At 48.3% G+C, this 12,188-nt stretch overlaps 1 protein-coding gene across 1 annotated transcript in view; it reads right to left on the bottom strand.

Annotated features, from left to right (window-relative positions):
• The window catches only part of LOC117875533 (protein eva-1 homolog C-like), a 61,351-nt gene that overhangs the window by 32,070 nt on the left and 17,093 nt on the right, over window positions 1-12,188 (bottom strand). Inside the window, exon 3 of the mRNA XM_034766912.1 lies at window positions 10,342-10,465. Coding sequence (XP_034622803.1) covers window positions 10,342-10,465 — 124 coding nt within the window. The remainder of the gene's footprint in view (window positions 1-10,341; window positions 10,466-12,188) is intronic.

Genomic DNA, 12,188 nt, shown 5'->3' with positions numbered 1-12,188 from the left:
TCAGAAGGAGCTAACTACTCGATTGCCACTAAGGCCTGTGCTAGGCCTAAGCTGTAAATAGTTGGAGCTTGGTGGTGGGGACCGGACACAGGAATAAAGAGCATGGGTGTTGCACCAGCTTCCAGTGGTCCTGACTTACTGGGGAGCAGGGCCAGGAGGCTGAACCCAGCGGGGCATGGAGAGCACCCTGTTACAGTATGCTAATTATTACCTCATAAAAGTCTACTTTTTAATCCACTCTTTAACATTTTAGAAGATCCATTTTAAACAGGACTCCCTGGACAATTTTACACATCATTTCCTTTAATGGACTCTTGTGACAAAATCTAGTGTTTGTTCCAACTCTGTTGCCAACACTCGCCGTTTCAGCACGAGTCTCACAATATTTGGTGTTTCATAAAGTCCTAGCTCCTAGATGCATGTGATTTAGATGAGAATCTCAGCTTTCCTCTAAAATATGAAAGCAAGTTTCTAACCCTCATGTTTGCAGAGAAAAAGCTTGAAAACGCAAACCACCTGCACTCTTAAAACGTTCAAAAACCAGAAGGCAAATTAAAACACACACACACAAAATAAAAAACCCTTTTAAAAAAATCTCATTATTTTCAAACAAATCTCATGATTTTTGGGACACGACTCAGGATTTTTAACCATTGGAGCTTTCCAGTGCCAAACCTGTATCCCAACACTTTTCCAATTCACTCTTCATTCATTCCAAAAGATATCCATTCAGATTGATTGCTCTATCGCGATCATCCTCGAATAGTTCTCTCGCTCCCACGTGAAGTGCCCTATTATTCACTTCTCTGCCCTGAGTACTGCCGGATGAGGCCATGTGCCTGCTCCAGACCAGGGCTCAATTCTGCAGATCCTCACCCTCACATGAGTAAAGGCTTGCAGAGGTGAGATCTAGATAACAAGGATGTATTTAATGGGATGTGTGCCTTCTCTTTTGGTTTCTCTTAAATGTGTATTTTCAGGGTATCTTGAACTCTTTGCCACTGGAGTACCATTTACAGCTGCTACTTGGCTTCCCTAACACAGTTTGATACTGCTTTATGAGTGAGGCGGGAGGAGTTGTTTTTACTTTTCATTCTAAAATACTTTGACACTGGTTTCTCCACATGTTTGTTCTGGTTAATCACCGTGAAAAAATTCCTATTCCTCTCCGAGTCAGCGGGAGTTCCTATGTCACTTTGACTAATTGTATTAATAAACTTTCCCCCTCACCTCCCCACAACAATCAAAGTCATTTGTCACCATTGAAATGTCTGCCACAATGCAATCTCAATCTTCAGTGCATAAAGTTATGACTGTTATACACAATCCCTAAGGATCTGCCAATTATTTTAGGTCTATTGTACCTGAGGCCAAAGGTTGTGACCTCCCAACTGCTTCGGGAAATACTATTTACCCATCTGCCTCTGTAAAGAGCAGCTTGGAGAGAACGAGTTGTCTTCATGTACTGTTATTCATCAAAGTCCTAAAAAAAAAAAACCCGATGGGTGAAAAAAGGATTCTTTACCACCACCACCCTTCCCAATGGAACCCATAGAACACAAACACCAGGGGACGACTGGCTGAGTCTAAAGAACTCACAGCTTTATGATTTACACAACTCAAGTCAGAATTGAGCAGGGGAACTGCAAATGAATGCAGAATTTGCCTTTAAAGCTGTTTACATCTGGGTACCAGGGTCCTGATCCAACTCCCCTTCAAGACAATGGGAGTCCTTGTATTCACATAAATTTGTAACTGGCCTGAGCCCCCATTGGGGTGCTGGATTCTCCTTCGTACCAGAATTAGTCAGGAGAAACTGTTTTGAAATCAATAGGATTCCACTGGCAAAGGCAAGAGGAAAATCAGGCCCTTTATTTTTCACTCTCACTCGGGTCAGATGGGGTTTCTGTGACCCTCTCCCATACACAGTGCATGCACTGACTGACAATAATTTCTGCATTCACTGACAGTGAAATCATGCATTTCTCTTAATCCTGCTCCTGACAGTCGAGTGATTAGTGTGTTTCAGGGATGGGGCTATTTGACAGCATCTGAAAAGGTCTGCGCATCGGTGGCTTAATCAGAATTAACTGCAAGTATTAAAGTTTCATTTATAAGGCTCAGTCTGATCCCAGGCTCACTGATCTGCTCTCTGACATTTATAACGTTCCTTTATTTACACCTTTTCATCACCGCGGCGCTTGCGGCCTGAGGTTTATTACCCTTACAAATTTCCACTCCCTACCCAATCGAAACAGTTTTGAAATAATACAGATAAGCAAGAATGAGCTGATGAGTTCAGGGCCTTTTTTACACCCTCAATAGCAAGGCCAGGAGAATGTGCCACTCTAACAGCCCACAGTCCGCCCGGCTTCTTATAAGGCATGAACCACCAAAGAGCAATGCAGCGAACAATACAATGAACTTCTCCTGCCACCAATAAAACTGTCTCCCAAGGGAGACTAATGCTTTTCTGACAGGGTTGATAGCTACTGAATTACCAATCTATCCCAGCACTAAAATCAATCACTAGTGTTAAAGATGCCAGGGATTTCTATAGCTCCAAAAGAAACTATTATTTCCAACGTTCTTCCCTCTTCTTGTGCATAGCGTGCAGCAAATCATGTCAACAGCGTGTAAGTCTTAAGGATGGGTGTAATTTAACTAGGATTTTCAGGCAGAGTCCTGAGCTCAGAGGATTTAACTCGTAAAGGCATGATCCTGAGCACACTGAAGTCAGTGACAAAGCTCTCAATGGCTTCAAAAAGAACAGGAGTACTTGTGGCACCTTAGAGACGAACACATTTATTTGAGCATAAGCTTTCGTGGGCTACAGCCCACTTCATCGGATGCATAGCCCACGAAAGCTTATGCTCAAATAAATGTGTTTGTCTCTAAGGTACCACAAGTACTCCCGTTCTTTTTGCGGATACAGACTGACATGGCTGCTACTCTGAAACCTGTCAATGGCTTCAAAGGTTCCGGATCAGGTCCTAAGGGAACTGAATGTGTGATGGTACATTCAATGCATGCCATGAGGAGGTTCCCCCAAAATCTATTGCCATGTTTTACGGGCAGGCCTGCCAATGGGGGGAGGGGGAGCAAAGGGGGAAATTGCCCAGGGATCCAGGCAATTGAAAAGATTTCCTTCCCACCCTTGCTCGTCGCCCCGCGCCTCTCCTGGAAGTGGCCGGCACCATCCCTGAAGCCCCTGGGGGGTGTCTCCGTGCGCTGCCCCGGCCCGAGCGCCAACTCCACAGCTCCCACTGGTTGGGAACTGCAGCCAATGGGAGATGTTGGGATGGTACCTGTGGGCGGGGCACACAGAGACCCCTGGGCTCCCTGCCTAGGAGCCACTGCGCTGCCAGAGGGGTCTGCTGGTCGCGTCTGGAATTCGGGAGCCACCCAAGGTAAGTGTCGACCCCCTGAGCCCTTCATGCACCCCAGCCCCTGCTCCAGCCTAGATCCCGCACCCAAACTCCCTCCCAGAGCCCACACCCCCTCCCACACCCAAACTCCCTCCCAGAGCCCACACCCGCTCCTGCACCCAAACTCCCTCCCAGAGCCTGCACCCTGCACCCCTCACGCACCCAAGCTCCCTCCCAGAGCCCACACCCCCTCCCGCACCCAAATTCCCTCCCAGAACCTGCACCCCTCCTGCACCCAAACTCCCTCCCAGAGCCCACACCTCCTTCCGCACCCAAACTCCCTCCCAGAGCCTGACACCTCAACCTCTTCTGCATCTAAACTCCCGCCCAGAAACTGCACCTCTCCCACACCCAAACTCCCTCCCAGAGCCCACACCCCCTCCCGCACCCAAACTCCCTCCCAGAACCTGCACCCTTCCTGCACCCAAACTCCCTCCCAGAGCCCACACACCCCCCGCACCCAAACTCCCTCCCAGATCCTGCACCTCACATCCCCTCCTGCACTCAAGCTCCCTCCCAGAGCCCACACCCCACACCTCCTCCTGCACCCAAACTTCCTCCCAGAGCCTGCACCCCTACCCCTTCCCACAACCCAAACCCTTCCCCAACCTGGTGAAAGTGAGTGAGGGTGGGGGAGAGTGAGTGACGGAGGGATGGGGGAGGGGGCCTTGGAGAAGAGGTGGGGCAAGGGTCTTTGGGTTTGCGCGATTAGACAGTTGGCAACGCTACCGGGCAGGCATGTGGAAGCTCCAGCCGTGCCGGAAGAGCACAACCGGCAGCAGCACAACCGGCAGCTCACTGGGCACTAGCCAGCACAGGCGCAGCACCACCCAAATGTCAGGCGGACCGTGTCCCTCGGGTGCAGCTGGGGGGGGGAGGGAAGGCGTTGACTGTTCTGCCCTGGGGCCCGGAATTGCTGTCGGTAGACCTGTTTACGGGGGATGTAGAGGTGACTGTTTCCCAGGGGAAAGTTGGGGTCTCTTGAAATTCGTTGAAGGCTGTCCCCTCCTACAGCAGGAATTACATAGGGATGGTCCTTTGCACTTCTTTAGCACCTTTCATCCAAGAATCACACAGTGCTTTGCAAACATTACATGAAATAATAACATGTACATAATGAGTAAAGGAGGCAACGACACAAGGATCACAGCACCCACCACTGCAGTGCAACCACTTCTGGGATGGAACATAGCAGCTGTTTAAGAGCTACAGTAGGGTTTGAGCGACAGTGTTCCAGTCTGGATCACAACCCACATCCAAACTTGCCCACATTCTGGTCTGGCTCATCACAGTTAAAGGGGTCAGCAGCAAAGTTTGGATCCCAGGAATGTTCAGTAGAAGGGGTTTGGTACAGATCAGTTTCCAACAATCCTTTATACCATGTGATAACGTCATGTAGCATTTTACAACAGATAAAAACACCGAATAAAAAACAAGATATCCTGCCCCAAAGAGCCTGCAATTTTAAGGCACAGCAGTTACAATACAATGGGGCAGAGAGAAAGAGTGGCAAGAGAACATTGCTGCTGGCTTACCATGAGGAACAGGTTGTGCTTTAGAAGTGTTTTGAAGGAGGAAAGGGGAACTGTTTCCAGAAGAGAGGGGCAAAGAAGGCATGAGGTTAGGAGGGAGAGAAGGAGTCAAGAACTGCGGCAAGGCAAGAAGATTGGCAGAGCATAGAATCATAGAACTGGAAGGGACCTTGAGAGGTCATCTAGTCCAGTCCCCTGCACTCATGGCAGGACTGGGAAATCGGAGGTCATGTAGGCAGAAGCCAAGTTGTAAAGTGCGCTGGAAATCTCTCCTCTCCTCTCAGAATAGTAATTAAGAAATAACTCACTTTATACAGCACATTTCCTCTGAAGAAGCACAAAATACCCCACAAATGTAGGTAGGCATTAGTATCCTCATTTTGCTGAGGCACAGGGAGGTTCAATGACTTGCCCAAGGTCTCATAGGCCAATGCAGGAATAGAACCCAGGAGTCCTGTTCCCAGCCTCTGACTGCAAGCACTAGATTATGCCATCCCCCCCTCCAGAGCATCATATTTATGGCACACAGAATGAGTATTTTCTGGTGTACAGCAATAGAAGATCCTACACAGCATTATGTCTCCAAGACTGGAGGGGAATAAACACACCCGACAATTGTTTTAATAATATTGGGGAATCGGGATTTCAGTTAGAAGGCATGTGAATGAGGCCAATTAAATACTGTGCCAATTCCCTCTAATTATGTTTCTTCAGATTACGGGGTAATTACACGTCATGGTTCTAAACGAAATCAGTGTGTTACCTGCACTCTGGTGAGAAATAATCATACTCTGCGTAAGATATTATTTTAACGTTCCTGAAAAGTGCCATGCAGACTGAAATCCTCCATGCATTCAGGACCTGACCCAAAGCCCACTGCAGTCAATGGATTTCCGTGGACTTCGGATCAGACCTTCGTAGAACAGCTACTGCCTAGGCCGCAGCAGCACTAGCTTCCCCACACAGCCCCCCTCAACACATCCCAATCCTGACCTGGGGGGAACCCACCTCGAAGCCTCTGTGCTGAGGCTTCCAGTAACAGGTGAGATTTGCAAAGACACCAAAAGGATTTAGGAGCACAAGTCTCTGAGTTTTAAAGGGATTTGTGCTCCTGAACCCCTAAGGTGCTTTTGAAAATCTCCCCAATGGTGATGTGGGCAGATGTGTATTAGGTACTGGAGGGAGAACACACAGCAGCAGTAACTTACAGTCATTAGCAAGCTGCAATAGATTAGAATGAGCGGAGCATTTTATTGACCGTTTCTGATCTCCCCAGCACTTCCATACCCCAGAAATATCTATATATACACACACACACCATCTAGCTACAGTCTAGACTCTTGCCACTATACAGGACTTACTGTGCCGCTGTCATTTAGGGACAGAGCTATGTACATACCTGAGACGTGTGTATTTAGATACATGCCTCTGTGTCATAGACTCAGAGAGTTTAAGGCCGGAAAGGACCATTCTGATCATCCAGTCTCACCTCCTGCATAATACAGGCCAAAGAACGTCATGCCATGATTCCGACATTGCGCCTCACAACTAGTGGTTGAAGAAGGGCAAAGCTAGACTATTTCCTTTTAGTTTCTTCTTTTTCAAGAGGGGAGGTTCAGTAACTTGCCAGCGCCAGCTCTCTGGCACCCCTTCCTGTCTCCCTAGTAAGCAGCATTGGAATCCAAGACAGGCTCATGGTGCAGGGGCGAGAGAGGTTTTTAATCTCCCCCTGTCTTGGCTGGATGGCCAGGTCTCCCCCAACCCCACAGTCTGGCAGGCATGTTGCTCCACATTCCATCCCTGTATCTTTTTGAATGGTGCTCAAGGGAAAGAAAACAAAACCAACATGCAGCCACCTGATTTAAAAAGCAAAGCAGGATTGAAACTCACTTGCAAGGAACATGAGAGCAGCACTCCATTGCACCTTGTGTTAACACCACGGGGGCGATAAGTCTGGCCCTAGGGAAACACGCAGCCATCGACCCCCAGCACCCAGTAACTGCAAAGGTGCTCAATGGCAACTATGTTGTGGGGAGGGGGAATTCAAACAAGCTGTTCATTCATTAATAAAGATACAAATAAAAGCCATTATTACAAGTTGTGCAGCCCCCCACACCAGGGATTGAACCAGAGACCTCCACAGCTAGAAGTAGGACCTACTACAGCCTGAGCTAAAGAACCAAGCAGCGATAGCTATGGGCTGTAACAAGTTGTAGCCTCTAGAGTGGACCTTGTAACACACACTCACCTGTGGGTTACCTAGGTTTTTATTTATTTATTTATTTTTAAAGATTCAGTACAAATACCTGTGCCTATTTCGGGCAATCCTGGGGCTCCTGGCAGGTCTCCAGCATGGCACTCAGCGCAGGAAAGCTCACACCTTCCTGTTTGATGCTTCAGATCTGCCTTCTAAACACTACAAAGTATGCGCCGGGCAGACTGTATCCAAGTATTTGTAGGCAGTAGTTGTGGGGATTGAAACGCTGTTTGTGGCTTTTGATAAACGTATAACAGATCAGGTACCAGTTAGCACGCTTCTCTGGGGCCTTTATGTTTCCTGTGGTGAATACTTTCTGGTGATCAATGACAAGAGATGAGGGCGCTCAGTCCTCCCCAGAGATGCCCGCCACCTCACTGGACCACAGCTTCCAGGACTGATTCATACGATCTCACTACTTATTAGGGCTGCATATTTGGGTTCCCCTAGAATATTACAATATTTGTATTTACATCTTTTGGCTTTTTAATGCCCGCGGGAATCATCAAAGTAGCTAAAATAACACCAGACCTGTTCTCCTTGGTCTGGTGTTATTTTAGCTACTTTGATGATTCCCTTGTGGTATATCTGTTCTCCTTGTGGTATATCTGCCATTCACTAACTGAGCTCATGAGAAGATCATATCTCACCTTATTTTGCCCTTAAAGCAATGCAAATTAAAAACATGACTACAAATCAACATATATGAGCACTAGCTCTTGTGACACCCCTGCTATTTCATTACTCTGCAGATAGTCTTGAACAGGTCTCAAACACACGGCCCGTGGGGTTCTTCCCTGCGGCCTGCCAAGCTACCCGCTGCCCCCCCATCTCCTCCCCAGCGCGCCGCCTCCCCCCTCCCCCGGCCAGATCCGCCCCTTCAGGGCTTTGGATCCAGCCTGCGGATTTGCCAACCCCATGATGTTGAGGACCCCGCGCTGCTCCGGGAAGCCGCGGACATCGCATCCCTGCGGCCCCGGGGAGAGGGGGAGCAGACTGCTCCATGAGATGCTGTTGCCTGTGGTTACCTCCCTTGAAGCTCCCATTGGCCGGGAATGGGGAACCGTAGCCAATGGGAGCTTCGGGGGAGGTACCTGTAGGCAAGAGCAGCACAGGGAGCTCTCCGCTCCCCCTCCTCCCCGGGCTGCAGGGATGCGGTGCCCGCCTCTTCCCGGAGCGGAGCAGCACGGGGCCGGGGCCAGCAGGGAGCCTACCCTGGCCCCGATGCGCCCCCCTGCCACCCTGGAGCTGCTCCAGGTAACCGGTGCCGGGTCGGAACCCGAACCCCTCCTGCACCCTGCACCCCAACTCCCTGCCCTGAGCCTCCTGCCTGCATCCCAACCTCCTGCCACACCCCGCACTCCCTCCTGCACCCCAACCCCCTGCTCTGAGCCCGCTGCCGCACCCTGCACCCCTCCTGCACCCCAACCCCCTGCCCTGAGCCCCCTGCCGCACCCCACACCTCTCCTGCACCCCAACCCCCTGCCTTGAGCCCCCTGCTACACCCCAACCCCCTGCCCTGAGCCCCCTGCTGCACCCCGCACGCAGGGGTGGGGGTGGATTGGGGGGGAAGAGCCGGGGACAATGGGAGGCGGGTGATGCGGCCCTCGGGCCAACGTACAAGTCCTCATGTGGCCCTCCTGGTGATTCGAGTTTGAGACCCCTGGTCCTGAAGCTTCTGTGGAGAGCTCAAAATGCTGCTGCCATTCAATGTGCAAGCCTAATGGTCAATGCATTATAGATGGTATTACGAACCGACCAGATTCCCAGGAAGAGTTTGCTCATTGACTGAGAAACAATAAAATGTATCAGGTGACCCTGGTTCACCCTGCAAAATTATAGCTGCATGGAAAATGTCTTGGGGGAAATAAACTCAAGCAATCTAGCAAAGCTCTGCTGTCTTTCAGGAAAATTCCCCTTTGCCCCCACACTTCAGATATTCAGCTCACACACACAAGTCATTTCCTGTCATACCTGTGAACAGGGGAGCATTTCAAGCCATAAATATTCATGTAGAGATGGGCTTCTATGACACCTTCAAAATTTCAGCAGTCTACAGTCCTCACCAGAACCTGCATACAAACCCTAAGACCTTTTCATGACATTCCTTTTCAGCATATTATACACACGGGAAGACAACACAGCTGATGCAGAACAACAGAAATTTGTCAGAACAACGTGCTAATCACTTCTATTTTATACAGAGAAAATTCTCATACAAAGATGGACCTTCCATTCACCTGCTCAAAGACCACAACTAACAGATGGTAGCGATATTTCATTACCCCTTTTCATTTAATTCCTGACAGATCTTGCCAGCTCCCTCCACTCAACAAGTATCAGACTCGGGATTCTGCAGCAAGAGCCTTCTCCTCGGCTCACCATTTATTTTAAAATCTCTTCTGATATCAGATCTATCTTGGTCCTTGCCCAGACCTTTTTAAATTTCCTCTCCCCCTATTGTTGGCTGTGATAACTTCATAACTGTATTATTTCACTCTCCAAAAAGGTTTGGGATCTGGTTTGTATGAAAGGGGCTATACAAAATAAGTTATAGGCCAACATTTTCAAACTTGGGTACCTAGAGTTAGGCACCTAAAAAAGTGGTCCATATTTCAGAGATGCTGGGCAGACACAGTTCCCATCTGGCCATTTATTTGGGTGCTTAACTTTAGGCACACAACTTTTGAAAGTTTGGGCCACATGGATTGTTGTCACACTGTCAATTTGTGTTGTACTAATGGCTTCTGAAGTGCAGCCTTGCATCTAGTCAGCGCAGAGTGGAAACCTCTGCAGTACAAAGTTGGAGCAGTCCACCCAAGGAAGACAATGTTACCAGGGCAGGGCATAAGCTGAATGTTGGCAAGAGCTTTCTCTGGCACCTGCAAATACAATCCTTACTGCAGACTGCCAATGAGAAGGAAAAAGTCTAACAGCAATGCCTTGAGAGAGCAGGGGAGAGGGCTCTACTGTACCCAAATGGTTTATGTTACATTGAAAATAAAGGCGGAAGGTAGTGAAAATCCCCACAAAAGAGAATGCTAGGAAGCCTCACTGCAAAAGCTTAAGCTAGGGATAACTTTGATCTTACAAAAGCAACCAGACTCACTGGAGAGATACTTACTTGGCCTGCACTTGTACCATACGATGAGGTACTTGCCGGTTCCAGGGCACGGGTCTAGACCAAACAGCCGGCTATTGACAAGGAACTGGCAGCTCCGTCTGTCCTGGCACTCATCCAGCATTTTCTACACGGGCAAGGGCACACATACAAAAAACAAACAGAAAAATAGAAGCACTTTAGTACCTATCAGAGTGCACTGAATGGAGAAAGGCTTCAGAGCAGCAGGGTGATCTTGGCCTCACTGAACAGCATGATGAGATTGCACTGAAGAGGCCGCCAATTCTCAGTGCCCTGGAATTCCAGGGACTCTTCCCAGCCTTGTTCAGTGCACACACAGTCCAACAACAATGGCCAAGTTCAGCCTAATGCTACAACATTAATCCAAAAATGTATTTGGCCCAATGGGGCCCTGACCTTAGTTAGGAGCTCTAGGCACTACTATAATACAAAGAACCACAACCACTTTACATACCCAAGTTCCCACATAACACCGTTCCAGGCACAAGCCAACCAGATAATGAAATGAATGGATCAGGGTGTTTGTTAGATAAGAAAAGGGAATCCAATTATCTTTCCCCTATTGAAAATCTGTATTTCAGATTATTTTTCATGCCATATCCATGCAAATTCTTGCAAACGACCCCCCTAAAATCAGTTGTTCACTCAGACTTATTATTGTGGTACTGCTTGTACCTTAGAAAGCTCACAATGACGGGCCAGATCCCCAGCTAGCTTAACTCAGCATAGCTTCATTTGCCTCAGTGGAGTGACACTGATAGATACCAGCTGAGGACCTGGCCGACTGAGTGCAAACAAAGCAGACTGAATGGCAACATTGCACCACAGGGGCTGTGGAGGATTCCAATGGATGGCACGGCTGAAATGCTAGCTAGCAGCCCAAATTAGATCATAATGCAGACATCTGAGATTTAAGTGAATGAGTGTGAAAGAGAGGGAAGCAAGCACAACACTGGAAATTTTAGGAAAGATTGAGGCCTTGGGTAAAATTTTAGCACCTAGGAGCTCCTCAGTCACTTTTAAAAATAGGACTCCTAAGCCACTTAAGTGCTTTTAAAAATCTCATCTACACACAAACTTGCACTGTGTTAAATTAAGGTTTGTTTTTACACCAATTTAGTTAAGCCCTGGGTAGATTTTGCTTTAAGAATGGATTTTGTCAATTTAGCTTAATCAGGCAAAAAAATGGAGGGTTTTACACTGATTTAACTAAAGAGATTTAAAAACACACTTTTCATTAAAATGGTGTAACTTTGTGTGCCGACAAGGTCTGAGAGACAGATAGTTCAGGAGAGAGGATTGGCGTTGCCACAGTGAGTACCAGATCATGAAATATACAGGACAAATCCCAGTCTGACGGAAGCTATTGACAATCTCACCGTTGATTTCACCGTGTGGTCAGGATTTGGACCGCATACTTTTAAATGCCTTCTTTTGTTAGGGTACGTCTTCACTACCCGCCGTATCGGCGGGTAGCAATCGATTTATCCAGGATCGATATATCATGTCTTGTTAAGACGCGATATATCGATCCCCGAACGTGCTCACCGTCGACTCCGGAACTCCACTAGAGCGAGCGGCAGTAGCGCAGTCGATGGGGGAGCCGCGGCCATTGATCCCGCGCCGTCTGGACCCCAGGTAATTCGATCCAAGATACTTCGACTTCAGCTACGCTATTCGCATAGCTGAAGTTGCGTGTCTTGGATCGATCCCCCCCGCCGCCAGTGTAGACCAGCCCTTAGTTACAGAAAAGATGCAGCAATTGTCATTCTAATCACTAGCAGTCGAGGTGGTAGGAGTATTACTCAGCCGACTTAGTTTTGAATGGG

This window comes from Trachemys scripta, chromosome 3 (assembly GCF_013100865.1).
Source record: "Trachemys scripta elegans isolate TJP31775 chromosome 3, CAS_Tse_1.0, whole genome shotgun sequence".
NCBI lineage: Eukaryota > Metazoa > Chordata > Testudines > Emydidae > Trachemys > Trachemys scripta.
The sequence above is the reverse complement of the archived record's forward strand: the minus strand, read 5'-3'. Positions and strand labels throughout refer to the sequence as shown.